The 15,395-nt window shown below is 35.2% G+C and overlaps 4 protein-coding genes across 4 annotated transcripts; all 4 read right to left on the bottom strand. All coding sequences in view use genetic code 12, as the record gives it.

Annotated features, from left to right (window-relative positions):
- Positions 1-968: 968 nt before the first annotated feature.
- On the bottom strand, positions 969-5,100 carry ZCF27 (Zcf27p; the record flags this gene model as incomplete). Its single annotated transcript, XM_001524211.2, has 3 exons — positions 969-4,643; positions 4,994-5,001; positions 5,094-5,100. The coding sequence occupies 3 exons, from the start codon at positions 5,098-5,100 to the stop codon at positions 969-971; spliced, it is 3,690 nt and encodes a 1,229-aa protein (XP_001524261.2).
- A 1,956-nt stretch (positions 5,101-7,056) lies between these two features.
- Positions 7,057-7,965, bottom strand: ILV6 (acetolactate synthase, regulatory subunit; the record flags this gene model as incomplete). Its single annotated transcript, XM_001524210.1, has 1 exon — positions 7,057-7,965. The coding sequence occupies one exon, from the start codon at positions 7,963-7,965 to the stop codon at positions 7,057-7,059; it is 909 nt and encodes a 302-aa protein (XP_001524260.1).
- Positions 7,966-9,123: 1,158 nt separating this feature from the next.
- Positions 9,124-9,576, bottom strand: PVL30_003957 (uncharacterized protein; the record flags this gene model as incomplete). Its single annotated transcript, XM_001524209.1, has 1 exon — positions 9,124-9,576. The coding sequence occupies one exon, from the start codon at positions 9,574-9,576 to the stop codon at positions 9,124-9,126; it is 453 nt and encodes a 150-aa protein (XP_001524259.1).
- A 2,249-nt stretch (positions 9,577-11,825) lies between these two features.
- On the bottom strand, positions 11,826-13,583 carry ssh4 (the record flags this gene model as incomplete). The annotated part of the gene is made up of 1 exon (XM_001524208.2): positions 11,826-13,583. The coding sequence occupies one exon, from the start codon at positions 13,581-13,583 to the stop codon at positions 11,826-11,828; it is 1,758 nt and encodes a 585-aa protein (XP_001524258.2).
- Positions 13,584-15,395: the final 1,812 nt, after the last annotated feature.

Below are 15,395 nucleotides of genomic sequence, written 5' to 3'. Positions count from 1 at the left end.
GTTTTTTATTGAAGTTACAAAATTATGGAAACAAATTTGGAAGAATTCAGTGTGTGTGTGTGTGTTGTTTCAAAAATTGATTGCATATTATGAAACACATAATTGTGGTTTGTGCTATTGTTCTCCAGTAGTAATATTATATTCAATTCAAGAAAGAAATGAAATATAAGATGAAAGAAATAAAAAATTTCTTGTTAATATTTGTAAACCAGCCCTCTCCAAAGGTATTTGTCAGCGACGGTGGTTTTAACTATGATTGAATTCATATTTCCCTTTCTTTCTTTCTTCTTCTTCTTCTTCTTCTTCTTCTTCTTCTTCTTCTTCTTTGTTGTTGTTGTCATTATTGCCAGTAAAGTAGAGTGGAGAAAGACAAGATGGATTGGTGTTTACCTTATTTTCTTCAACACAATTCCTTGTTTGTAGCCTAAACATTTGCTTACTAATTAGAAATCCATCCACACTCCATCTAACCATGTATTGGGTACATACACACTATTAATCAGATCCGATAGCATTTATACCAGGAAACAAATGCCTTGGGCTGGTTGGATGGGACAAAAAATAAATGCAATACTGATATATTTTTGGTTGCAAATACAGAATGATAAAAGATAAAATATATATATATATATCTAAATCTAAATCTACATATTTATAGATCTTATACATTGCATAATATGGTAATGTACTAAATCAACTCTAATGAGTAAGAAGCAAACAAAAGATTACTATTATTATTATCATCATTATTGTTATTGCTATTGGTATTATCCAGACTAATAGTTTAAAAAAAAAAAATTTAAAATGACAAGAAATGAAAATATAGAAATCTAGCTTTCCTCATCCCCAGTCTACCATATATACATATATATATGTGTTTGTATGTCCACATGTTAAAATGCATGTATCTCTATATGTATGCAACTTCTCACTTAAACAAGACTTGGCATTGTTGAAATTAGTAGTTTCTATAGATCACACAACATCTTGTCTATATACTTTTCATAAACCTCACAATCGGTCATCTCATCCTTCCAATAATTCAACACAATCTTCAGATGTTCTAGTGAAGCTTTGGTCCCGTCCTGATCTATTACCATCTTCATCATATTTTCAAGTGATGGTGCCCCACTTGGTGGGTTATTTGGCGTTCCATTAACAGAAGAATCACTGGACTTTGTAAAAGCAGACAATTTAGTTGCAATTAATTGCTGGATTGCTGGATTCGCACCTGCATGGACCAACATCTCTTGAATTTTCTTATACAAAAGATACTGTATTATATTCCCAACAATAACATTGCGTATAAAGTACCAACTTCCAGGATGGCGATGAGTGCTCAACTTGGGAATGTTGAGTTTGGGCAAGGTAATCAAATTCTTGATCAATATCGCCAAAATCTTCCGCTTGGCTAGTTTCATATCAGTAATGACAAATGAGGGATCGTCATCTTCGTTAGAATCATTTGTCGTACCCGTTCTTGTACCTGTGTTTATGTTTGTATTTGTATTTGTATTTGTATTTGTATTTGTATTTGTATTTGTATTTGTATTTGTATTTGTATTTGTATTTGTATTTGTATTTGTATTTGTATTTGTATTTGTATTTGAACCTATACCTGTAGGTTTAATCAAGGATGAGAAATCTTCATCGGGGTGTTCTTGTTGGTAAAATAGTGGCGCATTGACAAGTCCCAAAAAATCCATATCCATATCAAAGCAGTTGGAACCATGCAACGAGGGTGCTGAAACAGATGAGGCAGAAGCAGAAGTAACGGAGTCAGTGCATGAATGCGGAGAACCCGAGAATGGGCCATAATTGCAATTTTCTTGCTGAAGCTGACTACCATTACTTCCATTCGACGCAAGGTTACCCACCACAGTGGCAATTGCTTCGAGAACATCGGCAAATGGAATCTGGTCTTCCAAGAATAAATAAACCAATGGTCTAAATAGTAGTGTCTTGGATAAAAGGATGCGCGTCTTGATGAACATGATTGAATCGGATTGTGCCCGAAGTATTAAATCATCATCAATGAAAAAATCGTCCAAGCTTTCGAAAATGTCATCACAGTCGTCGTTCCCAAATTGCTTACTATTATCGTACTTGTTTTTAATATGACGGTATATCTGGTCAACATTGACTTCATGCAACACAAAGTCTCGAATCTCCTTGGGCAAAGTATTGATTATACCATTATACTGATTGAGATACTTGACAAACTTGATCCATGGATTCTTAAAAGCATTGTTGATGGAGTAAAAATCGTCAAACATTTTATTGTCTACTTTTCTCACGGCAACTTCGGTCAAGTAGAAATACCAGGTATATTCGTCATCATAGTTTTTGCCCAATCGTTGCACTTGCTCGCTATACGCATCTTTCTTGTAATCGGGTATCACACATGGTATACCCAGTATTCCTGCAATCCCCGAGGGTTGAACTGCTGGTGATAACTCAACATTAAGTTCACACTCAAGCTTAAGACAAAGCCAAAATAGTCGATCAACTAGTTGATTGTGTTGTACATTGTCTGTAAGGACTCCTTTGTATCCAGTTTTTGGATCATACCGGCCCTCTTTGCGTAGAACATAAACAATATTCCTGGCAGCTCTAGTGACATTTTCATGAGCAAGCAACGGACAATTAGCTAACAAGTACAATTGACTCAAAGTAAGGTAATATTGCACTGAGGTCACGGTATTCTCCATCATTATATGAGGATACAATTGCCTAATCATCTCGGCATAAGTCACCAACAGGTATGCAATTTTTAGTCTCCCAAAAACAAACTTTTTTGCTCTTTTCCCAGCACCTGTTCCCTCTCTTCCTTCCTCTATAATTTCTCCCTTTTCCACCTCTGCTTCTGCTTCTGCTTCTGCTTCTTCTTGTTCTTCATTACCAAATGTTGTATCACTCCCAAGACAACCTAATCTGGCAAACGCTTCTTCCAGAGAGTTTTTAAAATTCTTGAAATTGTCCAAACTCACGGGCGTACTTACAATTCCCAGTGCGCAGATGAGTAGTATCATTGGTATGGAATTTCGCAAGGTCTGGACCTTCTTCTTTAAAGCCTCGTGCGGGATCTTGACATCACTTTTGTGCCGTTCGAAAATCTTGGTCGTTATATCTTCACTTACCAAGTCCATAAAGGAGGTGCCTGGTAGTTTATTTTTGATCCATGTGTAAATCTCAATAAGTTCAAAAAAGTTAAAAACGTCCAAGTGTGGTACTTTCGAATAGCAGTTGACAAAATATGAATTGATAATGCTCTTGAAATTGCTATCCAATATTTCCTCCAACTTGCTAAACTCTGCAAGCCGCTCTTGCAAAGTTAATTGCTGAAAATTCCGCAAGTATACGTTTCGATCGTAACTACGCACCAAGTCGATATTATCCTTGTCGATATCTTCCTGACTAACTTTGAACCGTTTTCGAAATGAATCCCAATCAAAGATGGAGGAAATTGACATGTCCCAGCACCCAGGTCGAATACACTCCTTTTCCACAACCACTTCATCTTTCTCTCTTCTTGTTTCTTTTTCCTTTTCTAGTTCTTCCCCACTTTTCTCTTTTTTTATTTTGACTTCTCTTCTCTCAAGAGTTTCCGTTTCCAACTCTGGTTTTTTTATCTCTCTCATGATGTCATCCAATTTGCTCAATATTGTTAATGATGCGGGGTCAAAGCTTGAATAATCTCGATTCTGATCATCAGAGCTATATGTACAAGTAGTAGCACCTGATCTTTCACATGCTCCACATATGGGTCGTCGGTTATCACATTTGGTTTTCTTCACTCTACATGTATTGCATGCTGTGAGTGCCCTTTTCCTAGGATACATTGCTGCAGCCCTTGAAACATTCTTGTTTGAATGCAATTGTCGTTTCTTTCCTTTGGGTGAGTTATCATTATATGTCAAAGTTGTTTTTGGCAGCAGATATTGTGTGTGCTGTTGCGGTGTGAGTGCTTGTTGAGCTGATGGCGGAGCAATTTGTGCTGATAATTGTTGTTGGGTTTGAGGTGGCGACGTATGAGCTCGAGCAGGTAAAGTAACGGAGGATATATTCGATGGTGGTGGAAATGGCAATGATTGGTCATTTTTTGTATCTCCCCTTTGAGATAAATAGCGATGATATTCTTGTTGTTGTGGTGGTGCTGGTGGTGCTGGTGGTGCTGGTGCTTGTGATTGTGTTGAAGGTTGCAATGGTGGTGCTGGTGGTGGTGGTGGCTGAGGAGGAAAACGTTGGTATCCTGCTGCTGGTTGGGATTGTCCACCAATTGGTGGTCTTAAATGATGCGGTGGAAGAGGTGCAAAATGTCCTCCCGATATTGATTGTCCATAATCAGGTGAGTTCAGCAGTGGTGTAGCATATTGGTATGCGTTAGGGTTACTTGAAAACGAAGCTGCATCGTTAACTTGGTGTTGCAGCAGTATTGTGCCAGGAAAAGTGCTTTGAATAGTGTTTCCTTGAAATTGTATATGCGGTGGTGGTATGACCTGAGGCTGGACCAGTGGTTGCTGGTGCCCTAGTTGTGCTTGTACCTGTGCTTGTGGTTGTACTTGTTGTTGTATCTGTGGCTGACTATGAGGTCGATAGTAGCCTCCATCGTAGTTTTCCATCTGTGGTGGTTGTTGTCCTTGCTGCATTAGTCAGAGCTCGTGGTTGTATTGATTTTCCAAACTCTATTGAAGAAAAAATATAAGGTAATAATTGTGCTTGTCCAAATTATCAAGTATTAGCATCCGCAAGTCGAAAGAAGAATTAAAAAAAAAAAAAGGAATGAAAATGGAGTTAAGTGATTTAATGGAGTTAAACGATTCGCCAGGAATGTTCTTTGTTTTTTCGTTGTTTCGTTGTTTCGTTTTTCCTTTTTTTGCTATTTTCTGCCTTGTTTTCAAAATCAAGGGAAGCCGAAAACAAAAGAAAAGAAGGGAAAAAAAACAAAAGAATAGAGGAATAGGAAATGAATATTCGTATACTTTTTCTATACGGGGTTGTCTGTAATCTGGATTAAAAAAGTTGAATTTGTGAAGGTTTTCTTTTTCAGTTTCTTTGGTGGAGAATAACTTCGTATGCATACAGTGCGGAACGTATCATGGAATATATTCTCATTCAATTCAATTGTTTGTTTGTTTTTGTTCCACCAAATATCTGTTGCTTGAAAATCGTAGAGAGAGAAAGAGAACAAAAAAATAAAATAAAAAATAAAGAGAAAATTAACAAATGATGTAGTAGTAGTAGTAATAGTAATAGTAGTCTGGAAATACGAGGCACAAGTCACTTCAACAGGTTTGTATATTTTTCTTTTTTTTTTTTCTTGTATTTCCTTTTAGATTCTCATTACTACTACAATTTTTTGCCATAACTTTATCCTTATTCCAAGTAGCTTGTCAACCATTCTGCTTTGCCCAGCTAGTCAGCTCCTCAAATTTAAAAAAAATAATAAAGCATTGTTAGTATATTGCAAAAGTAATATTTGTATGTGTTCAAGTATGTATATGTTCTGCTAAAGGCGAGAAAATTCTTTGTGGCATTGACATCGCGTTTCTATTCTTTATTCTTTTATTCTTTTTATTTAACCTCTCTCTTTCTTAACATTAGAATTTTCTTTATTATCTTTTCAGAAAGAAATAAATATTAAAAATATAAAAATATTAAAAATATTAAATATTAAAAAATTAAAAATTAAAAATTCTTTTCTGTATTCATTCATAAGACCGATACGCCATATTAATTCAACAGAATGCACTATAATTGTGTTACACAATTGCAAATTTTAATACGAAGCCGGAAAACATAGTCTATAATCACGTGATGTAGCTAATCAGTTTTTGCATGTTTACTTATCTAAATCTAGATCCCTTTTGTATCAATTACAAATACTAGGTTTATACTAAAGCAATTGGATATAATCAAGCAAAAAAAAAAGTTAAAAAAGGAGAGTTGCTCATTCAAGCTTAAGAGAAATAGAATAAGATTGGGGAATTATATATACATACTTTCTAAAGAGTATTTTGTGTTTGGCTCAAATTCCAAACCATTTCCAACATGAAATAGTTATGAACCTTGCCACATCTCCTTTGTTCTAGACACACAATGACCTTCACTGAAAAACTTTTCCTTCCTTTACCATCACCACCATCCCCTCCCGCTTCACCTACTCGAGCCATTGCATGGGAAAATAAAAAAAAAAAATATGCAATGTAGAAGCAGATCAAGTCGTCGTTGCAACAAAATACAACGTAGTAGCAGTTTTTCCAAAAAGTTTTTATTCTTTCTTTCTTTTTTTTTTGTTTGTTTGTTTTAATGAATAATCTTTATTATATATTATTTTTATTTATTTTTTTTTAATTTCAATTTCCTTCCAGTCTTGTTTTGAATATATATTGCTCTTTAGTAAAAATTTATGGATTAAGTGATTCAATTGAAAGCCCTTGTTGTTGTTGTTTTTTTTTTTTTTGACATAAACTTGTTCTTTTTTTTTTCAAATTCATCTTGATATTGACTTATAGTAGCAGGATATAGAATTTGAAATATAAAATGAAATAGGAGTAAAAAAGAAAAGAATGTCTTTCTATTCACTGAAATACACTAGACTATTGTTCATTAACTATTCTAACAACAAACTTAACGTGTGTTTGAGAGTATTTGTGTATAAATGTTTGTGTATAAATGTTTGAGTTTGTGATAACAAACAAAATGATGGCCATTTCCATACACATTGACTTGAATCTTTAAAAGTTGTCAATCTCGCCTGCTTCCAATTACAATGTTTCCCCGTCTTTAAGACAAAATACTTAAAAAAAAAAAAAAAATATGTTCATTTATTAATTAGAAATAGCCTATGTTAGTGCTATTTACATACAACCCATAGTCTAGATATATCAAAGGCAAACCTTCTCATTGTGAGTGCATTTGGACTCAATTTGCTTTATTTTGTTCTTGTTCTTGTTCTTGTTCTTGTTGTTATTTTGTAATTATTTCATTTCAGTTTTGTTTTTGTTTTTGTTTTTGTTATTTTTTTTCTTCTTGGTTAAATCATCTCGATTCACTTTAACCTGGTGGTAATTGAGAAGCATCAACGATATCAGCAGCGTCAACTGGCAAGTCATCTTCTTCACTCAAACTTTCCAATGGTGTTCTAGGCAATGCCATCATACCAGATCTAGCCAACTCAATAATACCAAATGGTTGCAAGAGGGTGATGAATGCCGAGATTCTGGATGGCTTAGCACTCAATTCAACAATAACATTACGATCACTAACATCAACAATCTTACCACCAAACTGCTTTGTTAAGGTGGAGATGTGGTCCAAGTGCTCGTGTTTTTGTCTCAAAGCTTCACTAGGTGCAAGGTTTGATGGGTGGAATGCTGACTCGCACGCAGACAAATCTGGAATAGCAGATGCGTCATCCACATGCAACTGGTGAGTAGCAATCAATTCCTGGAAATATTCTGGTCCAAGAATGGAGACTCTTGCCAACAAGAGTTCTCTCTTGATAATCTCGGCATTGGTGTAGTCCAACACGGCGTACACTGGCACGAGGTCTTCAATTTGTCTTCGTGCTTGTTCAACAACGCCATCTTGGCCCTTCAAAACAATGGTCATACGTGACAAATCCTTCACCTCAGTATTGCACACAACCAATGAGTCGATATTGAAACCACGAGCTGCCAAGGTACCAGACACTGAGGAAAGAACACCGGGTTCATTTTGCACAAGACAGTTGAGAACATGCTGCTTTGGTGGTGCACGTGAAGCAACTGGTGTCTCGTAGAGAATGGAGGAGACTGCAGTATCAGCTGACCAGTTGAGGGTTTCAACAGTGGGTAATGGTGGTCTCTTTTGATTACGGTGGAGTGTCTTGTATGCTAATGCCGAAGTAGATGAACCCGAGCTCGAAGAGCGTGTGGCTCTAACAAATGTCTGTGCAAACGCTTTCTGTGATCTTCTCAACATGAAAGGCGTATGGTGTTTGAAATAAAAAAAAATAGTGGAGGTAAGTGTTGATAAAAGAGTGATATTTCTCCACGAAATGGGAAAATTTGAAATTTTTTTTTTTTTTTAGATTAGAGAAAATTGATTATAGAATCTGGAATTTTTTTTTATATATATATATATATATATTGATTTTTTTTTTCGTTGGTGTTCTGTTTCGCTCCTGAGCCGGCGCCCTTGTATTAGTATTGTGAGTCAACTTCGGGGCGCGAAAAGCACAGGACAAATGGAAGTGAGGAATAAGATGAAGTGAGGAATAAGATGAAATGGACATATGGACATATGCACTTGTAGACATGTGCACTAGTGCTAGCACTAGCACTTGTAATAGTAAAGGTTGCAAAGTTTTGTTGTTTTTTTTTTGCTTCTATGTATTGGATATACCAAATATACTGAGATGACGGCTTAACAAAAAAGAAAAAAAAGAAAACTATGAATAGTTTTACATGCTCTGGTCACAAGCACGATATTATTAAGGAAGAACCAAAAAGAAAAGAGAAGAAAGAGAGAGTTAATAAAATTTATAAGTTGCAGCCGTTGTTGTGCTGTAGTGTCTTTACTACTTGATAAGTGATGTTCAGTGATTGCGAAAGAAAGCAAATTGGTGTAACAAACAAATCAGGTAATAGTAAACGGTGGTCATTATGGTGGTAAACTAACTTGTTAAAACATTCAAAGTATTGAGTGTTTGTAAAACTGGAAACACTCTCTAGAATCAAGATAAAAGGTTATGGTCAACGTGGTGTCATGCTTCGTTTTCTTACTATATATATTTATTCTCATCTCTTTCTTTGTTGGTGTTTTAAAAAGAGTTGACTTTGCATATTGCTAAACTACAATTGAAACACTAATCAAATACCTTTTTTATTCTTCCAAACTAATAATCTAATAATTTCTTTTCCTTTCTTATGTTTTTTTATATATTTTTTCAACTTCAATTATGTAATTTTAAAACAAAAACTGAATACATTCATGTGTATATGGATATACATATGTATGTATGTATGGAGAAAAAAAAAACAATAGCTATGTAGTTATATGTTTATAATATATATATAAAAAAAAACCCTATAGTGGCTAGCCAAGGTTAGTTGTCATCTTCTTGACTCAATTGCTGCTTTACAATAACAATCCCAATGCAAACAACAATGGACCACCAACGTTAGCAGCGGCAACAGCCTCGGCACCAGCGGTCTTTGTGATGGAGTATGTCTTGGTCTTTGTATTCTTAGAGGTTGAACCGTGCTTATCGGTCTTGGTCTTTGTAGTGGTGGACAATGACTCTGAGGTGGTCAAGTACTTGGTTGTTGTAGTTGAAGTTGATTTTGAAGTCGATGAGATGGTGGAGTATGAGGTTGAAGCAGTGGTGGTTTTGGAGGTTGACTTATCCTTCTTTTTTCCGCCTTCAACCTCAGCTTCATCCTCAGAGTCAGCTTGGGCCAAGTTGACGATTTTTGGGAAACCGTATTGAGCATCTTGGATGATCAATTCGTCGTCATTGAGTAATCTGATTTGTTCCACATTGATTGCCAATGCAACAGAAGCGAGTGATAAAACAGCAGCGAATTTCATAATGAACTTTGTTATATTATTGTATTTATTATGTGCTTTACTTTATTTTAAGGTAGAAGTAGAAACTGGTACTTTTCTATTATTTTTATTTTTTTGGGATTGTCTGGCTTTTACTTATTTGCCTCTTCTTTGAATAGTAATTGAACAAAAATCTAGAGGATAAATGTGGAGATGAATATAAAATTTAAGAAAGAAAAGGAAAAAAAAGAAAAGAAAGGAGAAAAATTGTACACTATATGTATATAGAGAAATAGCAAGGAATGGTGGACTCGTGGACTATTTATATGAATTTAGACTTTAGTATATTTGTATGTCTACATACAAATTAATAAATTAATAAATTAATATTGAATTCTGTGGATGGGAAAATTGAGAGATGGTTCCCTTCCTTCCTTTCCTTCCTTCCTTTCCTTCCTTTCCATACTTTTTATTTTATTTAATTTTTATTTAATTTTATTTTTATTTTTTATTTTTTTTAGCTTTATTTAATTCCTATCATTGCTATATATTTCAACTAACCATATTCCCTCGTTGCCCATCAATTTTTTATTTGTGTAGGTAATAAAAAAAGGATGGAAAGAAGGCACAAACGCAATTGAAGTTCCATTACGAAATATAGAAAAGAAAAGAGAGAGTGTGTGTGTAACAATAGAATTGGTGGAGGAGGAAGTTACAAAAACCACTGTTTTCGTAAGAGCAAGTGTATCACAAGTAAAGGTGAGAGTATGACTATATATGGAGAGAAGGCACAGAATTATAGAGGACCATAGCAATAACCACAGTTTTTTTTTTTCTTTAACTTTTTCCTTGTCTTTTTCTTTTTTGGTTTGTTTGTTTCGAGGTAATTTTAAGCCTGCAAATGGACGAGCATAGCATCTAATTGTTTGGTGAAACGTAAGATGAAAGAATGGACACTGATTAGAAGTTGGAGTTATGGCTAAGTGTAAGATGTGATGATAAGAAGCGGAGAATGGGACAGTGGAAGAGAGAGAGAAAAGGTTTATTCTCTAGGTTGCTATTCGACAAGATGGGGAAGAGAGAGAGGAGTTTCGTCTCTCTCTCTCTCCCTTGCCCTAACCCTTGCCCTTACATAATCTGTATTTTCTCTCTCTCTCTCTCTCTCTCATTCTGGTGGGGTGGGGGGAAGGGGGATATTGGTGGTATCTCTCTGCGTCTAGTTCTTTTTTTAAAAAAAAAAAATAAAAATTAAAAAAAACTCTTCACTCCTAAACTAAGTAATGGCTTTTGTGTAACATTGTCTGTCACTAATTAATACTACAACCCTTTCTTGTGCACATGTGATTCTATTACCTTTCCACATTTGGTAGCTGTCTGTATTCCTTCCCCTTTACTCGTTTTTCATATTTTTTTTTCAAAAGTATTGCAAGTAGTGAAGGCCATTAAGTGCTGGATTCTCCCCACATATCAGAGAAGTGTACAAATATTGATAAACATATACATTATATCATATGGATAACTTAACATGTCACATTTTTTGCTTTTGAAACAGTAAAAAAAAAGAACAAAGTAGGGCGAGGAAAAGAGAATACCAAAGAATGTGTAACCAAAGAATTTTTTTTTTTAGTCTTTTTCTCTTGTTCTCTTTCTTCTTTTCAGTATGTTTATTCACAGTAACAAAGTATACTGCAACTATACCTTATAGCATAGACAATTTATTCACCATCGTCAATTATTCCTTGAACTTGCGTGCACGCCCTCATAACGTCTTTCCTATTCTTCTTCTTCTTCTTCTTCCTCTTCCTCTTCTTTTGGGTTTTAGCTTTCAAATAGCACACAAAGAATAAAGATTATGGTGTATTTTATTTATTTTATTTAATTTATTTTTGTTTCTTTCTTTTTTTTTTGTGTCGTCTAACTTATTCCCAACCAATATAAGGCGTTATTAGTGGTAAACTATATAATATTTTTTTTTATTTTCATTTTTTTTGCCTAACCAATTCTCTACAATTTTGGTCCTATAACCGTTTTTTATTATATTGGGGTTGTTTTCTTTTTCAACACTAAGACCTAAAATTGTTTTACTGTATCATCAGACAGGACTTATATACTTCATTGATGAGTCAAGAGATTTCAACAGAGTTCAAGTATAACACATACCATTTGCAAATGCCAAAATAAAAATAATTTTAGTAAAGAATTGAAAAAAGTGTGAAAAACGTGAAAACTTTAACAAGTTAAAAAGTTTAAAAAAAGAAAAAAAAATCAAACAAACTATTCTAAATGCCTAATCAATAAATTTCCCAATTATTATCCACATCCTCTTCCTCTTGCTGTTCTACTTGTACACCATCAATACCATCATGATGAACCATTCGAGATTTATTCTTCTTATTATCCGTGGTTTCATTCGAGGTAGGTGTAAAAGTGGAAGTAGATGGTCCAGCCATAGTATCCAATGCAGTGTTACTCTCGCCCTCATTCACAGATCTCAGCGCTGCTGCTGCTGCTGCTGCTGCTGCTGCTGCTTCTTCTTCCTCCTCATTCTGTTCACTTTGTGTGTGTTCAAGACTAGCAACCAACGCAGACGATGGTCCCTCTCTCGGTATATTTTGTACTCCATCCTCTTCACGCACCTCTACTCCACCCTCTACTTCTTCTACCTCTCCTTCTCTTCTTCCTCCTCCTTCTCCTTCTTCATCATCATGATAAGATGGTGGCTTGTGTGGAGGTACAAGACTATCTAAAGTGATTCGTTCATCTGCTGAACCAACTTCCGAGTACGCATTATAACTAAATTTGTCATGATTCAATACATTTTCTCCTGCCTCCTTCCTTCGCCTGCGTCCTTCAACATCATCTTCATCTTCTAAACCGGAACCTTCTTGCTTTACTGTAGACCAAAAATCAGGTGGAAAGTCGTGCTCCCTATCAATTAATCCGTTATCATCAGCAGCATTAAATCCTGCTGCACCGCCTCCACCTCCATTATCATCGGTATCATCAAGAATTTCTGACCTCTCTAATAATATGTCCGAGTTGAATTTGTTATATGCTGGTGGTGCTGGTCCCGTGCCCTCTATAGGAGCATATCCCCAATTCTTCACATTACCTTCGATAAATACAAACCCTCGCTGTCCCAAATTCACATGCACAGAACATATATTATTTGCACCAACAATAGGGAAAAGTTGTCCTTGGTTTGCTGGTTTAAAATTTTTAACATGGCCACCGAGTTTCAGTTCACTGATTTTCTTGCCATTACGAGTGAAAAACACTGTTCCAGTGCGTGTCCTGTACCCAACACCAACAACATCGCCTTTTGCTAGTTGAGGAAATGGCGGCTCCATATCAAGGAAGTTGAATGGTTGGTTATGTCTTCTAAAGCCATTGGAGTCGTATACTACAGAGTGTGGGTGGCGACCAGGCAAACGAAACCAGGGGTATGGCTTTGTGCTCAACCCCATTGAAATGATAGTCTCCTCTGGGCTTGGTAGCGAATATAGTTTACACTCAAAATAGTAAACTTCATTTTTAGTAGGCATGGGCAAATTCGTTTGTGCCGAGCACTCAAAATTCTTAAAGAAATTGAGCTCCGTCTTGTTGACTACCAAGAGATCATTATTGGTCAACATCGAATCCTTAACAAACTCATATGCGCTAACACCCTTTTCTTGGATGGAGAGGTTTTGGCTAAGAGTGAGTTCTCCAACAAAGTATGGGTTGTTGTGTAAGTACTCTTTGGATTGGAAATAGAGTTCTTGCTCATCGCTATTAAGCTCAAGGTATGCTTGATTTTCTTCTTCTCTCTCCAAGTCATCTTCTGAGATTTGATTTGACCTTCGTATGATGAGAAATATTATGCCTGAAATGACAAATAGTCCAACGATAGATGTCATTGTGATAAAAGAGATGAGGAGTATATCTTCAAAGTTTGCCATATCGTTATTGGGGTTGTTGTTGTTGGGGTTGTTTGGGTTGTGATTGTTATTGCCACCATCCCGATTATACGGAGGAATAACATCGGGTTCATCAAAATTTATAATCATTGTGGAAAAGTTGGTTTGTTAATCAGCAAAGCACACTTCAAAAAGAAAATAAATGTAGTTATGGCTTATAGTGTATTACGTTTTTACTGTTGCCTTTGAAAATAAAAGAAAAGATGGATGGGTGAGTGGAGGGTGTTGTATAGTTTTGTGACCGCAAGTAAAAATTGATATTTTTTTTTGGCCTTATCTTTTTCTATGAAAAAAAAAAAGAGTAGATTGTGCGGAGGTTGTGGTGGTGACAGTGATAGTGACAGTGATGGTGAGTAGTGGGTAGTAAATAGTTTCAGCTGTTTAACTATGTACTTGTGGTGGGAAAAGTGCAATGTATTTCTGAATTCAAGCTCAATAAAAAAAAAAATGATCTACCGGCTTCTCTTTATTTGTGTGTAGTGGTGAATTTATTGATTTAAGAAAATGGCTAAAGGGAAGACCATTTCTTCTAGTAAATATTGATTCAAATGAATGATTCTTTGGCTAATGATAATTATGATCACTTTTTTTTTCTCTCTCTCTCTCTCTCTCTCTCTCTCTCTCTCTCTCACTCTCTCTCTCTCACTCTCACTTTCCTTAAACGCCGCAAAATATATATATATATATGTATATATATTTATATAAAGGTGTATATTATTATATAAGATATTATGTAATTTTTACTACCTCACTATAACCTTAGAGAGAGAGAGACTGAGAGAGTATTTGGATTGTCATATTTTATGTACTATCAATTACACACTGTAAGAGTAAATGCGACAAGTCTATATATCTATATATATATATAGATATACATCTATTTATTTGTATGTGTTCCAATATATGTGAGATATGTTGTATCACGTGATATACCTTTTACTTTCATACATTATTTTTGGTTTATTTTGTTTTACAACATCGACAGCAAGATACATGTATATATATATATAGAAGGTTTATATGTTATGAGTCCTTGGTGGGCTATCATCACTGCTTCATCTCTTTTCCCATCTTCCACCCACTTGACCACTGGCAGTAAATTTGAAATGGCATAGCATATTCAAGCATATTAACTAGTTTATCAAAAAAGTATCTCTTTATCATTATCTTACTCAGCCATCTCAACTAGTAACGTTTTCAAGTACAATGTTTCTATTTTTATATCTAATTTTATTTCTATTCTTTCCATTCATTGTTCTTCTAATCACTTACTTATTCTCCGTCAAAATAACAATCAAGAAAAAAAAATAAGAAATAGAAGAAGAGCTTAAACAGTAAGGGAGAGAAACGAAAAGCAGAGCACTCTTTGTGTATAAGATATTGGGAACATGAATGATTTTTTAGTAGTGTAAACATTAATTTTGCATAAACTGATCATGCTAGATAATAAGATCGTGCAATTTAAAAAGAAAATAAAAAATAGATTTGGAAAATCACAGAATGAGGTTATATTCTCTCTTGGTTTTACAATCAATAGTTTCTATGATAGTGTTATTGTGTATGGTGAAAAAATTTAGTGTTAAGAAATGACTGAACAGATATGGGGGAACACGATACTTTATTTGAGATTGTGGGTGTGTGGGTGTGTGGGTGTGTGAGTGTGTGGGTGTGTGAGTGTGTGGGTGTGTGTGGGTGTGTGTGGGTGTGTGTGGGTGTGTAGATATGTAGGTCTACGAAAGGTCAAGTAGATAAGAGTCAATTAATTAATCTTTGCTGGGCATATCTTATCAGACGATGGATGATCTGTTGTGATCATCTAAACATGTGGTAAAACTCCTAACAATAAAAAGTGACAACGACAACGACAAGGACAACAAGAAGGCAAGAACGAAATTTAGGGGG

The sequence above is a fragment of the Lodderomyces elongisporus genome, chromosome 5 (assembly GCF_030384665.1).
Source record: "Lodderomyces elongisporus chromosome 5, complete sequence".
Taxonomy (NCBI): domain Eukaryota; kingdom Fungi; phylum Ascomycota; class Pichiomycetes; order Serinales; family Debaryomycetaceae; genus Lodderomyces; species Lodderomyces elongisporus.
The sequence above is the reverse complement of the archived record's forward strand: the minus strand, read 5'-3'. Positions and strand labels throughout refer to the sequence as shown.